This window comes from Annulohypoxylon truncatum (genome assembly GCF_022578515.1).
Source record: "Annulohypoxylon truncatum strain CBS 140777 unplaced genomic scaffold F4807scaffold_17, whole genome shotgun sequence".
Taxonomy (NCBI): domain Eukaryota; kingdom Fungi; phylum Ascomycota; class Sordariomycetes; order Xylariales; family Hypoxylaceae; genus Annulohypoxylon; species Annulohypoxylon truncatum.
Window position 1 is genome coordinate 661,790 of NW_025953803.1, and position 16,336 is coordinate 678,125.

General features: G+C 48.1%; 6 protein-coding genes across 6 annotated transcripts; 2 read left to right on the forward strand and 4 right to left on the reverse strand.

Annotated features, from left to right (window-relative positions):
- Window positions 1-252: 252 nt before the first annotated feature.
- F4807DRAFT_451863 (MFS general substrate transporter) lies at window positions 253-1,776 on the forward strand (the record flags this gene model as incomplete). The annotated part of the gene is made up of 1 exon (XM_048000272.1): window positions 253-1,776. The coding sequence occupies one exon, from the start codon at window positions 253-255 to the stop codon at window positions 1,774-1,776; it is 1,524 nt and encodes a 507-aa protein (XP_047854079.1).
- A 323-nt stretch (window positions 1,777-2,099) lies between these two features.
- F4807DRAFT_467748 (putative MFS transporter) lies at window positions 2,100-4,362 on the reverse strand. Its single transcript, XM_048002528.1, has 2 exons — window positions 3,964-4,362; window positions 2,100-3,873 (listed from the first exon to the last, which is right to left on the reverse strand). Exons 1-2 carry the CDS (start codon window positions 4,166-4,168, stop codon window positions 2,297-2,299), a joined length of 1,782 nt encoding a protein of 593 aa, XP_047854080.1. The 5' UTR covers window positions 4,169-4,362; the 3' UTR covers window positions 2,100-2,296.
- A 1,124-nt stretch (window positions 4,363-5,486) lies between these two features.
- F4807DRAFT_460778 (uncharacterized protein) lies at window positions 5,487-6,966 on the forward strand (the record flags this gene model as incomplete). Its single annotated transcript, XM_048001575.1, has 5 exons — window positions 5,487-5,660; window positions 5,739-6,105; window positions 6,197-6,314; window positions 6,380-6,444; window positions 6,575-6,966. The coding sequence occupies 5 exons, from the start codon at window positions 5,487-5,489 to the stop codon at window positions 6,964-6,966; spliced, it is 1,116 nt and encodes a 371-aa protein (XP_047854081.1).
- A 1,470-nt stretch (window positions 6,967-8,436) lies between these two features.
- F4807DRAFT_460779 (uncharacterized protein) lies at window positions 8,437-8,987 on the reverse strand (the record flags this gene model as incomplete). Its single annotated transcript, XM_048001576.1, has 2 exons — window positions 8,437-8,530; window positions 8,590-8,987. The coding sequence occupies 2 exons, from the start codon at window positions 8,985-8,987 to the stop codon at window positions 8,437-8,439; spliced, it is 492 nt and encodes a 163-aa protein (XP_047854082.1).
- Window positions 8,988-9,826: 839 nt separating this feature from the next.
- On the reverse strand, window positions 9,827-10,370 carry F4807DRAFT_460780 (uncharacterized protein; the record flags this gene model as incomplete). The annotated part of the gene is made up of 2 exons (XM_048001577.1): window positions 9,827-9,917; window positions 9,970-10,370. The coding sequence occupies 2 exons, from the start codon at window positions 10,368-10,370 to the stop codon at window positions 9,827-9,829; spliced, it is 492 nt and encodes a 163-aa protein (XP_047854083.1).
- A 2,596-nt stretch (window positions 10,371-12,966) lies between these two features.
- F4807DRAFT_460781 (uncharacterized protein) lies at window positions 12,967-13,533 on the reverse strand (the record flags this gene model as incomplete). Its single annotated transcript, XM_048001578.1, has 2 exons — window positions 12,967-13,087; window positions 13,148-13,533. 2 exons carry the CDS (start codon window positions 13,531-13,533, stop codon window positions 12,967-12,969), a joined length of 507 nt encoding a protein of 168 aa, XP_047854084.1.
- Between the last annotated feature and the right edge of the window lie 2,803 nt (window positions 13,534-16,336).

Below are 16,336 nucleotides of genomic sequence, written 5' to 3' on the forward strand. Positions count from 1 at the left end.
GCAGACTTGATCAGCCATACTTCTAGACAAGACGAAGGAAAAGGCGAATCACCAACTCCTAGGAATGGAACGGACGGTAGTAGCCACACTTCGAGGGTCGACGAAGAAAAGGCAGATACACCTGCTGATGCAAACCAGCCGAAAAGTTCGGTACGTCCTTCGTTGGATGTTGTCCGTTTTTCTTTCATCCTGGACCGAGACCAGATACGTTCGGTTTATTCCACCGGAAGACTTATCCTAGATAGAGAGCAAATGCAACAAGTCCGCTCTACTAGCGCTCTAGCGAGAGAGGCAGCGGGGACCAATGAGAGCTCATCTACTCGGAAGGCTGACGGAATCCCAGCCACAGCCCTTCCACTTTCCGACCTGGGCAACTCTGTTGTTGGATGGGATAGTCAAGATGACCCGAAGATGCCCTTGAATTTCTCCGCGGCTCGGAAATGGGTGATAGTTTGGTCTCTGGCCGCCATTACTTTCATGTCCCCCTTCTCGTCGTCTGTCCTAGCTCCCGCCATATCATATATCAACCACGATTTCCATAACACCAATCCGCCCGTGGGTCCATTCCCGGTCAGTATTTATCTTTTGGGCTACGCTACCGGTCCCTTATTTTTGGCACCCCTTTCCGAGATCTTCGGTCGCGCGGGAATACTCACCTTTTCCAACATATTCTTCTGCGTCTGGCACATAGGGTGTGCTTTATCACCAAGTCTCGGCTTCCTTGTAGCATTTCGGTTCGCGGCCGGTATTGGTGGTAGCGGTTGCATGACTTTAGGAGGTGCTATCATCGGTGATCTCTTTCCTATCGAGAAACGCGGCGTAGCTCTTTCAATATGGGCACTTGGTCCTCTTGTCGGCCCGACGGTAGGCCCTTTGATAGGGGCTTTCATTGCTGGATCTATCGGTTGGCGTTGGTCGTTCTGGGTTGTGCTGGCTCCGTCTGCCGTTATCACCGTTATCCTGGCTATATTTCTCCCCGAGACGAATCACAAGGTTCTCATGCAACGAAAGGTGAAGAGCTTGGGCAGGGAATTGGACCGAGATGATCTGAAGACATGCTACGAAGCTAATGAGTCGCGAAAGGTGTCCCAACTCAATATCCTCACCATTGGCATGTTGCGGCCGCTGAAGATGCTGATTTTCGCACCCATGATCCTCATACAGTCCTTATACGTCTCCTTCATCTACGGCTCCGTCTATTTGATGTATAACTCTATCCCTCCAACCTTTGAGGCGAAATATGGATGGGGTACTGGAGTCTCTGGCTTGGTCTTTATATCTATCGGCCTTGGTTATATGGCAGGCCTCTGGGCCTTTTCCATGCTATCGGATAGGACGGTGGTGCGTCTAACAAATGCCAACGGCGGAGTGTTTAATCCCGAATTTCGTCTGACTATCATGATATGGTACTCCTTCCTCTGCCCGCTTGCTTTCTTTTGGTACGGATGGTCAGCTCAGGCTCGAACGCACTGGATTATACCGATTATGGGTCTCTTTCCGCTTGGCTTCGGTGTAATTGGCGTCTTCATGCCTACCCAAGCCTATATTATCGACGCCTACCCCTCGTATGCTGCGTCTGGGATTGCCGCTTTCACCGTTCTGCGCAGTGTTATTGCGGCCTTCCTCCCCATTTGCGGGCCGGCGCTATTCGGTAATCTCGGCGTCGGATGGGGAAGTTCTGTGCTTGGCTTTGTCGGCCTGGCTATGATCCCTATTCCCATTATCATCTTCAAATTCGGTGCAAGGATCAGGGAGAAATATCCAGTAAGGCTCTGAGACATCAATCTGTACCTAACTACCTTATGTACCTAGGTATGTATGTCAATAACTCGGACGGGCGGAAAAGGGGCAATACATCGTAACCCTGGTAGAAATGTAGATGAGTGCTGGAAGTTTCATAGATAACATATTATACTCTTACCAATAAAGTAAAGCTTGATACCACACTTCCTAAGCGATGCTAGTATGGCGCTATGGCACTGACGAGGTTATTCTCTGTTGTGCTGTGTCGCCGGGCCTCAGGTTGATCCTCCTCTAGGGGTACATGAATCCGGTTCGAGATTACACCTGTATCAGTATCATATATATATTAGTGTTAATACGAATCAATGTATCTGACTGTCTTTAAGGCCTGCCTCTTTTATCAGTCCCTTTTTGCGCCTTGATCATTTCGTCTTCTTTGCGTGTATCATAGGTAACTTTTCTTCTACATCATTTGTTCCATTCGCACGTATATATCCTTAAACTCTCTCCTCCTTTTGTATACCGCGGGATAATTCATACCGGTATCTTCCAATCACTGAATGGTACCATACCCAGCCTCTTCCGCCTCCCTCTCCTCCCGGATCAAGCCCAGTCGCTCCTGAACCCTCTCAGCAGCTTCGTTCTTTTCTAGCTTTGCACGGAATAATCGGCCCTGGACAATAATGTACGTAGTCAGCGTCACGCCGAGAACAGTTCCAACAGCTGCCATAACGGCATTGATAATCGTCGGATCGTCCTCGAGCGGACCATGGGTCAGCGCGTCGAGCCCGGACTGGACGAAGTTGACCAAGCCAGACAAGCAGGTGATGGTGCCGTAGATTCGGCCAAAGGTCGCGAACCCGAAGATCTTGGTCGCGAAGTCGCTGACGGCGCTGTAGTACAGCGGCCGAAACAGCACGAAGGCCACGACCGTGGCGTACCCGGCCCATAACTGCGGCAAGCAGTTCAGCACGCCGATCAGCGCGATGAATAGCGTTATAACGGCGCTCGCGGTCGCCACGCTCAGGTTATTAAGCAGCAGCCCAATAAACGGCGTGGCAAAGACCCCGCCCACCGGCAACGCGACGTCGAAGAAGTGGTTCACGTCCTCGGCCAGCTTGTCCGACCGCAGCAGGTAGCGGTACTGCGACCGCACGGTGGCGATGAAGTAGTTCATGCGCAGCATCTGCAGCACGGTGAGGAGCAGCAGCAGCACGAACCACGGCGTCAGCATCTGGCGGTGCGCCGGCACGCCGTGCAGCACGCCCCAGACGCCGCTCGCCGCGTGCCGGTCGGCCTCGGCCTGCGCGCGGTCCTCGCGCCGCGCCTCGTCGCCCACGAGCTCCTCGATCTGCTCCAGCTTCGAGAGGCGGCGCTCCTGGCGGGCGCCGCGCATGCGGCGTATCGCCGTCGGCGACCGCAGCTCCTCGTCCGAGTCGTGCGCGTCGCGCGTCGCGTCCTGCGCCTTCTCGAGCTTGCGCTCGAGCTCCGGCGTCGAGTGGTACGCGCGCGCCGGCATCAGCGCCCACTCGCCGGCTAGTAGTAGGACGCCCACGACGGCGTACCCGAAGAAGAAGCGCGCGGGCGCGAAGGTGCGGCCGGACGCTTCCCACGCGAGCCGGTAGAACAGGAATATGGCGGCGGACCCGTCGAAGGCGCCGGTGACGATGGCGACGATGATGCCCGAGTGCTTCGGGAACGCGTTCGCGAGCTGGAAGCTGGATACGAAGACGAATGTGCCGCCGAGGCTCAAGAGGATGTTGGCGAGCAGGTACCCGTCGAACCCCGGGATTTGGAAGGCGAGGCCCATGAGCAAGCACCCGGCGATCATAAATAGGCCCGAGATCACGTAGCACAGGCGACGCCCGTACCGGTCGAGAACCCACCCGGCGAGCAGGGACGAGGTGTTGGTTGCGATGGAGGCGGCAATGAAGAACAGGTTCAGGCGCATGTCTTGCGCAGGACAGGGCAGTCGCTCGCCGCTGTCGCTGCTCTTGTCGTTCTGTTCATCGGAGGGGGGACAGGCGTCGCTGTATACGCCTTCTGCGATTAATATGGGCTTGAGAGATGCGAAGCCGTATACGATGCCTGCGGCGAACCAGCATGCAATTATTGCGAATCCGACCTGGGCTAGTAACAGCTTAGCTATGGTCCTTTCTGGGTGGTCATGGTCATGCGCTTTTGGTCATGTAGGTGTCTAGGCAATCACAAGCTTCTTACCAGCTCGCTTAGCAGCCGAGACCTTGTAGGCTGCGGTGTTAGGGAGGGTAGTCTCTTGGGAGACGACAGGGGCGCCGCCGTCGCCGGGAGCAAAGACATCGTAGCTGAGGGTACGCCATAGAATCTCCTCCGTTCCCTCCTCTTCGCCTTCTTGGGGCACGCGGTCGATGCCTTCGTTTGCGGTGACGTGCTGGACTAGAGACATCGCAAATTTGCTGGTTGTTTAAGATAGCACTGCACTAATACGCGAATACTTGATAGGATCAGTCAAGTAGTAGCTTGGTAGTGTGGTCTCTCTAAAGTGTCCATTCCACACAGACATGTTGGGCGAATCTAAACCCATTTTTGCGTTATCCTCCAACCTTGCCGTGCATTCTAGAATATCGGGGAATGGAGAAGATATGTATACGGAATCATGTTGGAGTGTTGACGTCAAGGGGCCCACGTGGGTTGCAGGTTTAGACCTCCGAGCTCGGACCAATCAGAACACGCGGTGCGACGTATTGGGACAATTTCCGCTTTTGGAACAAGATCCCTGTTCGAGGCTATTCAGAGATCTCGCTTCGAGGAGAGACACGAAGTGGCCAACGGTTTGGTAGAGACAGTTAATGAGCAATTTTCCGCGTATTCCGAGTTTGTTGATAGATCTTTGTCTACGGCCGACCACGTACTACTTTTCGCCCGAATCTTGCTTATCTGCTCAGGTTAGATGTAACCCCCTTTCCTAAACCAGACTGCCGGGACGGGATCGACAAGATATATAATTCTTCAGGTATAGACATAAATAGAAGACCAAGTTGAGCAACAGATATGTCTGACTGATTAGGAAGGTTACTTTCCCATGCCGCGTGATAGTGGATTTCATTCTCCATACAAGCGAGAGAAAACGTGCTGGGGTAACGCGGGCACGCATACGCAAGTGCTTGTGTTCGGCGCCTCAATAGTGTCGAGCTCGGAGACCACCTCGAAACTTAACCGGATAGGTTGTTAGAGTTTGACGTCAACTCTCAGCTTGGCGTAGTCACGATGTTTGTACTCGGTAAAACGACGCGTGCCGGCGGGTTCGTGATTGCGCATTCTCTTCCCTTTCCCCCTTTTCGCTTTTGAATGCATGGGAACTTCTAGCCACCGTATCCGCTACTTCCAGTAGCTGAATTGATATTCGTCAAGGCACAGTTGGTAGTTGTAAGCGGCCTAACCTAGAGACTTTCCTCAATGCATGTCCTGTTAACGTATTGAAACTTACCTAGGGAAGGCTTGAACTGAATTCAAGTGAAAAGATACCCAAAAGCTCAGCACTCCTTTTAAGCCGTGTACTTGATTATAGCTATTAATATAGCATTTGTCCCGGAAACCATTCCGGGGAATTTCCACTTCTGCTCCCCATTTTAGCTGTAAGATGGAACCCAGCTGCCGAAAGACTTGCACGCATTTCGACTAGACGTATAGTGCGAGCTCCAAGTAGGGAAGGCTTCCATCCTCGGTATAAAGCTGTAAATCTTTCGAATCGCATGATCGGCGTTATGAACGAGATACGGCGTGAATATCCAGGCGTGCCAGACAATGGACCACAGACGAATAGCATTACCTGGGCTTTCGTTGCCGTCGCGACAACTTTTCTTGGCCTTCGTATGGCCTGTAAACGCAGAAGGCGAAGCCACCTTTGGAGTGATGACTGGTTTCTAGTGGCGTCGTGGGTGAGTTAAATCGGGACGTGAGAGCGCGCGTCGATTGAGTGACCCTGTCGTCCGACTTACGCTGTCATCTCTCTTCAGGTACCCCTAACTATCTCATGTGTCCTCGTGAGCGTCAATATAGCCGCTGGGTTCGGGAAACATGACGAGGACATCGACCCGGAAGTCCTTGGCGAGCTAGGCTTGCGCAACGTTGTCGTGGGTTCCTTGTTTACGATCAGCTCGGCGTGGAGCAAGACCTCGTTTGCTATCTCCTTGCTCCGTATTGCGACACCGCACATGCGTATCCTGATCTGGACGGTCGTGGCCTCCATGAACATATTCTTACACGTGGCTGCCGTGTTAACTTGGGTGGCATGCCACCCGATCGAGAAATTATGGATGTATACCCCCGAAGGAGAATGCTGGCCGTCGGCGATAATTATGCCAATGGGTGTCTTTTTCAACGGTATGTCTTGCAACTCCTTGTTCGTTGGAATTGGCCAGCTACTGGGCAAGATGGATCTCCATATGAATGTGATTTTTTAACGTCGTTCTAGCATACTCGGGCTTCTCGGACCTGGTCCTCGTTCTCTTGTCGTGGAGAATTGTGATGAAGTTGCGGATAAACTTGAAAGAAAAGATTGGTGTAGCGATTGCCATGAGCATGGGCCTGTTGTAAGTCTGATCGATCTATAAACAGCTTAGAGCGTAGAATAGGCTGAATCCCTGACGCTTGACAGTGCGGGAGGTATAGCGATTGTTAAGACCGTCGAGTTAACCGTCATTAACGAACGCGACTTCAACTGTAAGCCTTCCTGTTGGTGGATTTTGTTGACCCGGGAAGAACGTCGCACGGAAAGGGCAGCATTATTGACAGCCAGTTCACACAATTGTGGTTATAGACCAGGGTTGCAAACTGATAATCCGCAATGTAGCGGAAATCGCAACCACCATTATAGCAGCTTCCATCCCGGTCCTAAGAACTCTTATCTGCGACTTAACCTGGTGCGGTGGTAATAGAGCTGCGGCGGGTAATAGATATCTTCGATTCAATTCGCCGGTAGAAAATAGAGAGGCAGGTATCGAGACCGGTGCGGATGGAACAGGAACAATCAGTGGAAGCGTCGGTGGTTATTCTGCCACAAGCGGCTCGCGGAAATCAGGGGCTAGGGAGAAGTTGTCGAATAACTCGAGGGGCGAGGGAAGTTCACCACAGCTTAGTCGACGTGGTAGCCCCCGTGTTATGGGCATTGAGGAGAGTCGAGAGCGATGTGGTCATAGAGAGGATGCTGCAATTGGAATCTATGAGATGGAGAACCTGGGATAAGTGGAGTTCTTTTGGCTCAAGAGTAGAGGAGGAGTGGCTAGTGGCGACAGAAAGGTCTGTGAGGCATTGGATAGTAGAGCTTAGGTTTCACGAGATATTCCAATCTGCCCCAACTTTAAATTTTAGGTCTAGTGACACTGATTTCAGTGAAGCGCCCACCCTAGTCGAGGTGAAAAAAAAAATACATAAATATCATGATGACCATACATGGGGTGTACTTGATGGGAAGGTGCGATTAGTACGTACTATCCCTTTAGTTAGCATAGGACTACAGTCTCCACAAAACCGGTAGCTGTACGCCAGCGATAGCGCAGGCCCATATGCCTCTAAGCGTTGAGGCTCTTACAGTGATCTTCGGGGGCGTTTAACCAACTAGAAGTAAGTTTTTGTAGGTGCCAGTAGAGCTTAGGGGCTGCTAGAAGTATAGTTACTAATCATGGTGGAGTTATAGTCTTATGCCAACTAAAGGGACACGGGTATATAGGTAAAGTCCCCGTCCCAAAGAATTAGTTCTCGAGTTTTCTCTACAACACAATATCCTATTCTCTTCTACGTAATGCTGTTTACCGTGCAGACCCACTTTTCAACAGGGGTTTGCCGTGACCTGTTGCAACTGCGCCAAAAATGATTTTTTTCATCTAAGATACCTTATTCTCACTTATCTGACATGGCCCTCCTCTTATGAAGATAATGAGGTTTCAATGGATATAATATACCTACCTAGGTAGGTACTCATCTGTAAAAGTCAAACCAACGGAACTGCAAAGCACTTGGTAACACCATGAATCAGTTACAACACTGGGTTTCCACCAGTGAAACATGTCCTCGTTCAAAATATATGAATTTACTTAGGTACATTAAAATAAGTGTTGATAAGGTTGGTAGTCATGAGCCCGCGTGGTATGTTATGTTTTGATCGCTGGATGAATATATAATACACCTTATAAATACTTACCTTGTTTTATTTATCGGGGCGGTTACTTTCAAATAATATAAGTTGTACGTGAGTTACTAAGCTGTGTAGGTAGGTAAGTGTGTTTATAATGTGTTAGCATAAAATGCTTTGGAAGAAAAGTGAGCATGTGTTTACTTTTAGGGGTTTGTAGCTTAGGTACCTAGGTACTGTAGCTGTGTAGTTGTAATAAGGTATGCCGCTAAACCCCACAGAGCTAAAATGGGAGTGAACCTTGGAAGCGAACTGGGGTTTTGTGGACCCTGTCTATCCACTTTACTGGGGTGACGGACGACATCCGATCTCGACCTCCGGAATCGAACACTAATGACGGTAATTTTTATTAATGCCATTATTATCAGGTAGAGGGTATATTGACAATTATTGACGCCCTGTCCTTCTCACTGCTATCTTCGGGTTGTATAGAACACCTGAAAAGTTTATTAGTCCCCGTGAATGTCATTGAGAACGTAGAACTTACAGATCGAAACAAGCTTGTTAGCTCATAATAGGGACTATCATCTGCGTCGTCCTCGCTTAACGACCTGCCACTCCGGCTCAGAATCGCCGATGGGGGTGGCTGGTGAAGAACTGGAGACCTGGATTTCCGATCTGATCAAACGTCAGCACGTAAAGGAAAAAGAACTAGTTACATGGGAATAGATCTATACCTTTGAGGTTTGCTATTACCATGTTGAAGAAGCTCACGTTGGTTTCGCGGTAGAACTGTAGCAGCCCACTCTAAGATTGTAATAAAATGTTCGTGCGATCTTGTTGATGCATTTGTTGAAAGGTTCGTTGTATGGAAAAACTGCTTGCAGCTTTTTCTCCCGTTGATGGCATTGCATAATGCTGCATATACATCATCAGGTATGATGCAGACTTGGTTTTGAGTGTTCGCGACTAGATCAATCTGCGTAGCGATGTCCGCGGTTGTGCGATCTTGATTTCCAATTTTGCTCCAGCCGCAAGATGTGGCGGCTTGCTCAAGCCATCGCTTAAATGTGTTGGAATCGCGTTTCACACTTTTGTACTGTGATCGTGCTGTTCGAATTTGCGTAGATGGCATGTTGGCATCCAAAATACGCGAGGTTGCTCAGTAGAGAAGTGCACCAAAGGTTTGATAGAAAAGGAAAGATTAAAAACTGACAAGACTTTTGACGACAGCTTAAATGGATAGCTGTAGAAAGGTGTAGTAAGTGATTTGGTGCATAGACCTACTCAGCCTGGTATAATAATATTACGCGTCGTACATGAGCGTTTGATCGCGTTCTTCAATAAATGCATACCTAGGTACCTACCTACGTAGATAAGTAGGTATGTAACTGAGCAGGTGTGATAAAAGATCCTCTTCTTATCAGCCGGGACTTATATATAGCTCTAACAGGAATGGTCCCTCATAATCCATTCATAATAAGGCATACTTTGACGGCGTTTCTGTTACCTATTTTCAGGTAACCTTTCCAGCCGCACTGTACGCTGTAACAAAATGTTGGTATCTCTAAAGCCTTTAGGTTCTCGCTTGTGTACCTACCTAAGGGGGTAAGCCTGGAAAGGGCCTCGTCTTCGCGACGAAGACTACCCATGACTGGAATACAAGACACAAAACATACGACGACCTCAATCTCGGAAAGGGTAGAACCCTCGGGCATATAGAGAATTAGTAACGGTGGTTCTATCAACATGAATTGTATTAAAGGGAAGGTATATAAACCATAACCTGCAACCATCCCTTTCTATTGGCACCCCTCGATTCCGTTGTAACAGTACCTAAAATATCTATTAGTCCTCGTAAATGACATCGAGAATATGGGACGTACCTTACCCAATTGAATCAAGGTTCAGCAAATGAGTCTGTATGTAGGCGCTTACGCGACGAGGAATTGGAGGTATTAGGCTTCATTGTAGTTATGATCTACGTCTTTTGCGGCTAACAAGATGCCACTCAGAATCGTTAACGGGCGAAGAAAATGAAGTCATAGGAGCCTCCAATGTGGAACTAACTAAGGTAAGCATAAAAAGGAAAAGAATAGGTGATATTAAATTCATACCTGTGGTGCCTGTCTCTATGCAACTCGGGATCTTCGCGTTTCTGTCTCGGGAGGACGTTGAGTGCGTGCTCTAAGAGAGCGATAAAATGGCTGTGTTCGGTTGTTGAACGTTGTGTGGACAACCTTTTCGCCTGGAAGAAGTCCTTACAGGTTTTCCTGCCCTCAATGGCATTGCGTAATGCAACATGAACGTCGGCTGGTATGAAGTTGGCTTCACACTGACTGTTTGACACCAACTCGATTTGCGCAGCGATATCACCAGTCGTCCGTTCTCCCTCGTGCCCGAAATTTATCCAACCAGAAGCTTTAGCTGCTGCTTCAAGCCATTGCTTAAAAATTCGGGTATTTCGCTTGACGTTTTTGTGCTGAAGCCGCACCGATTGGATCTGCGTTGCTGACATATTGTGGACTACCAAGTATCGAGTACATTGATATTACTGTACGGAAGAACGGCCAAAAAAAAAAAAAAAAAAAGGAAGAAAAAAAGGAGTAAGAAATTAAAACTGGCTAAGCTTCTGGTAACGCCTTTGGTAGTTGTGGAAAGAGGTAGTAGGTGGTGTTGTGCTTGGGCCTATCCTGATTAGGCACCAGGGTTATATGTACGCGTTGTACACGAACATGTAGGTCGCGTTCTCCTAGAAACACATAGGTACTAAGTGAGAAGATAAGTTTTGTTTCCATCGTCTGAAACCTGTATATAGCTACAAATGCAATAAATTATCGTAATCGACCCATAACAAGGCTTATCTTTACTGGACTTCCCGCCTTTCCAGGTTCCCTATACGCTTCGACATTACTAGGTAAGTATTGATCCCTAGAATCTTTAGATTCTTGCTTAGGTAGATAAACCTGAAAGGCTCTCGTCGTCGCGACGCAAGACTATGACTATTAAGCACACAAAATATAGAAGTATTCGACGACGAAAACGGCTTGCTTTTCTGTAGATATTTTTCTTCCCTTTTTTAAAAAAAGAATCAAAACAACGCCGTAGTAATTCAAAGTGGAAGGCTCGATATCTTCAACAATAACCATTCTTCCAGCCGCTAGAATATGCCAAGCAATTATGAATCCCCAAAAACCTTCGTTGTCATCCTTCTCTTCTCCCTTGATCTCTCTCTTCTACGGTGTAGCGGTTGGCTCGCTGCCAAACGTGTTGTCTCATATTCACACAGGTGTCAAAATTCGACCCAGGATGTTTGGAAGTACTGGGGCGTCGAAGGTATGCTCGAGATCCACTCCTTAAAGCGGTCGGCTAGCTGGCGTCGTCGTTAGAGTACAGCTTAGGCAAGAAAACAGCAGCAAAGTGGCGGAAGTGGAAAATCCTCTATTCCAAGCGAAACTATAGCTCTGACTTTCCAGTAGGTATACTCTAGGCCCTCGATGCGCGTCGCTGTGCGCACTCGCACATGCTGTAGTGCCTGGGTGTAAACGGGGCGCCGTAATCGTGATCGTTTGGTTTATCGACTGTCATGTCCCTTTCGGGAGACTTAGTAGCGGCAAGACAGAGGGGTGGCGACGCTATTACCGGACAATTCTTAGCGGAGGATCAAATGCCATGGGGCAGGGGGGAAGGGGTTCGGTGGATTCCACGAATCGATCTTCGAAGGATCTGGATTTCATTCGGCGTTTAGCTTCGTGTCTAGCTCCAGCAGCTTTGTCACGGAGATCGTGGGCCTAACTGATCTGGTAATCCGGGGTGGGCGGGCTAGGAGGGTTGGTAACGATCGACGAACTAGGCAATTGATGTCAGCATGTAGAAGACCGATTAGGGAAGGATAGTAAACCTAGAAATACTAGAACCGTGCCTCTAAAGTTCAGCGTTCCGTTCGTATCCATGTAGGGTGGTGACCACACGATCCAGGATAGAGATAAAATGAAGATAGGTCTTTACAGACTCTTCTTCCACAGAAATAATCTTCTCGAATACTCTTGAGAACTCTCTCCTAGCGGTCTGTTGCCTCGATCAGAGTATTAGACGTGTGGTCGTGTATATGGCTTTTGTAATTTTCTGTCTTCGAGGTTAGGTTGATGTGGCGGCCTCTGGCAATCGTTTTCTAGAGGTTAAGTCATATCTGTATGTACGGTGTTGGAAAGCGCCTCTTTGATAGTAGTAAGCATCGTTATAGTGCGTTTGGGGGGCTGAGAAGTAGCTCGTGTTGGAAGGTAACAGGGGAAAAGAAAACTAGGTAGCAGGTTAAACTTTTGGCGATGGCTTTAATGGTTGTAGAAAAGCGAGTTGCATGATGCGGTGCTTAGGGTTATTCAAAGTGGATAGAATGATATGTCCCATCTATGACAAAAGTAGGTACTTAGGTACGAATAGTCCGTTGAGAAACACACCAGCTGCGGATAGTTTTTATTTTACATCGGCAACCATCGTATGACCACGCTTGGCCACCATTAGGTATGGATGACGAGCACCTCTTGTAGTCGAACCGAGATGTCGGAATTCTAGTTGGGTTCCGGTGTGGTAAGGTATTTATGCAAGGTTATTGCGAACGCTTAATAAGCATTGTCCATCCTTGGAATTTCTATTCAATTCAAGTTAGTAGGTAGGTAATTCGGATAGGAGTTCGGAAGTATTGCGCTCATACTCTGTACAGGTGTTAGAATCACTCCTGGGCAAAACGACGATAGCGCGCTTTGGAATTGAAATAAACTGAAGATGGGCATCCACTGATTGCCGTCCAATAAAATTGCCCTCTTTGAATATCTCCAGAGCCAGCTTGTAGGTCAAACCTCTGGTACCAGCCAAGGTAGTTGTAAATATGCCCCTTCTAGGCTTGGCACCTACGAGTGTTGCGTCTAAAACCACAAACTACGGATAAATTTTATTTTATGTTAACAACCATCGAAAAATGACGGTCAGCCTCCGCTAGGGACGACGAATGTCGGAATAAAATTAGGGTCATTAGATTCGGTTATCCTTCACGTGGATCATGAACCATTATTAAATAGAGGTATAGTTTCTCGGAGGGTAGGCACTAAGGTCGCCATTTATTTTGATTCACGGTCGCCCTGGGATCTTCTATAATATCTGACAACTGACCAGTCGTCATCTTCGCTTGATGGATTGGTCGCATTGGTTGGTGGTCTCTGAGGTACGTTGGTTGTTGGGCTATTTTAAGTCAGTTCGTGGAAAAAACAAAATATAAGTCTAGAATTAGTGAGCTCGTACCTGTTGGACTTGATTGTGTGCTCGGACTTTGGTAGAACGTCCAACGCATGCTCCAAGATGGCGATGAAGTGAAGGTGGGCGGTCATTGACTGCCCTCCTATGAAGTGTACCTCTCCAAATGCTTCCAAAGCCTCCTTTCTCAAGTCTATAGCACTGACTAGAGTTTCATAGATGTGTTTTGGCATGGATATTTCCTGAACTTCCGCCTTTAATATTATATCGATTTGTGACAATATGTCCGATGTTTTAGTGGGCTCGTCGTTCTGGTTCCACCCACACTGTACAGCGGCTTCGAGAAGCCATTTCTTGAAGATCTTCGTTTTGCGAGAATAATCGCGGTGTTGATGTCGCGCAGCTCTGATGTGAGCTGGTGCCGGTGCTGTCATGGCGTGAAGATGGTGTTCGATTGTCACAATTGCACTTCTTACTATCACTATATTAGATGAATGTAAACAATGCGAAGATCAGGTCTGGAAAACCTACCTGAAGCGAGCTGTGATCATCCAAAAAGGGTTGTTGCGTTGAAGGATAACGTGAATTAGAAAGGTGGGGTGAAAGCTGGCAGGTAAAACTTCTAGTGCCAGCCAGTGTGGTTGTGTATGTGCCCTTTTGGACAAGGTACCTACAGGTGTTCCGTCTAAAACCAGAAGCTACGGGTAAAGTTTATTCATGTTGACAACCATCGTGACGCGAAGGTGGGTCCCACTCGCGGCGACGAACCTCTCGAGGTGTCAGAGGTCTCCCCCTACCTCGATTGCCATATAGTCTTCCTTTCCGCCTGTTAGCCCCGCATTGAGACAGGATCTTAATTCTCAAATACGGAATCGCTTCTATCGTCTTTTTAGTAAACCGTAAACTAGCGCGATTCTGTATAGATACGTACCTACCTATGTATGTATGTGGCTAATCTCAGATTATATACTACTAATGCGATATGTTTTACAACTTAATTATTATGTAGAAGCCCCCGTAGATACTCCTTAGTATTTGGCTATGGTTTTTCTGTACTTAATATCATTCCATTTGTTTTCGAGATCGCCGCTACACTGCCTAGCGGATTATGGAGAATTTGTCTACGTCCCTAGACATAGATATATAAGCGTGTATATACGGCGAATCTAGAACATATATGACGTCTATAGTAATACTTTAAAGGAGGTCTAAAAAAGGAGTAGAGCTATAGTAACGCGAGTCACCCCCTATTCCAGTTGTCAGAAGCCTCGTCTGTAAGAGCTGGTAGCTAGAGGTCTTCTCAGGACTGGGAAGTAGCCCAGGAGGATCGGAGGTCAGTCTGTGAAGAGACCGTGATGTTCCTAAGTATCACGAGGCGGAAACAAAGGGCTAAGGAATAACGACATTGTTGCGCGCAGAGCTCTAACTACTCCCTCCAAGGGGATGCGGTATACATACATAGACCTTCCTTTTTCTGCAGACAAGGGCCAACTACCGACAGGGCGGCCTTATAAAAGCCAGCTACCGATCCTTCTGGGCTACTAGCTAACCCCGGCGAGACCCCTGGCTATCAGCTTTCACAGAGAAGGCTTCTAACACCAGGGGGCTTTAGAAGGACCTCCTGGCAGATTAGCCCTAAGGCATCAGAAAAAGGGAGGTCTATGTACGTATACCGTGTTTCCTGGCAGGGAGTAGTCTATAGCTCCTTGTGCAACAGCGTTGGTGTTTTCCATGCCCTTAGTTCCACCTTGTGACAATAGACTACCATATATCGTTCCAGCCAGCTAACTGTTCCGGAAGGAGAAGAATCCACTGGCAAATTTCCTTGTAACGATTGGGAAAAATCTCTCGCCAATGCCCCAAGGGGATGCTGTTTAGGAAGGCTAGCTGGCAAGATCGTCGGTATATTGATTGTGGGATCGATCGAAGTCAGCTGGTAAAAGCAGAACATAGAGGACAAGGACAAACACCTTAAACTAACAGGCTCGTATTCGCTTGACGAAACATAATCGTGGATCGCATTCGGTAGGATAGTGACTGCAGTTGTACTCATGCTTCGTAGGTCTGCCTAGGTACCTGCGCTCGAATCGTTTGGGGGACCTACAATGTCTCTGTTAGATACCGTTGCGCGGAAAGAGGAGACTTACGCGCTTTTCGATAGAATCGAGGTGCGATTCTCCCGCATCTTGATTCTCAGATACATCGCTATGAGTATATGCATAGGAGCCCCTTAATATCGTCAAGCTAGTTTACTCCCAGGACAGGAGCATGACCCCTGGCCATTCGATGATTGTTAAGCTGGTAGGGGGAAATACACAACTGCTCCGTGTTCGGTGACTCATCGATTCGTTCGTTCAGCACCGATAGGATCGAGTCTCACGTAAAAAAACCTCTTCCATGTCCTTATGCTGGAGATCAAGCCGATCTAATATCGAGCAGGGTCCCGGTATCGTCTTGCATCTTGTAGGGTTCGGGATGGCTGCAATTGTGATTAGGTACCTAGGTAATTCCCCATTGACCTGAAGGCCGCATACGGTTCGTATACCGGAGGAATCCATGATGTACAAGGCTGAGTTTATATCTGTGGTGTTAAGAAGAGAATGGACAATTTAGGAGGTACAATACTCAAACGCGCATAAGGCAACCTTCCAAGCTTGCCAAGTCGGTCGTAGAAGAAAGACTTTCGTGTATCCGACGATTACTGTTGTATTGGTTCTATATAGAATGATTAAACTTCGTGGAACTTTATCGTCGTGGTGATTAACGTCAGGTTTGGTTCTGACTTGGACTTGCGTCCGAGACTGGGGATCGATGCAATTAATGCGAGGTTTCCGCTTCGGGACTTAACAAGTGTCCCTGCTTTTGCTTCGGGTACTGCACTGGTAGAAGTGAGCATGTAAGAGGCAAAATAAGTAATAACCGTTGGGGGTTGGAAATACTAACCTGGGCTCGTACCCGAGGTGCGATTCATCCATGTGAGAATGTTTTGTTAAAACAATAACAGCATTCTCGAGAAGGTCTAGGAAGTGTTGATGCTTCCTAGTTGAATCACTCGACGCGAGATTCATTTCGTTGAATGAATCTAAGGATTTCTTTCTATCGTCGATCGCATCACAGAGTGCTTGGAAGATGTCGCCAGGAATCAGATGTGACGGATCCTGAGAGGCTGCGACAAGATCTATCTGTGCTTGCAGATCCTTAGTAGTAGTAGCAGGCGTAGTAGCGTCCCATCCACAG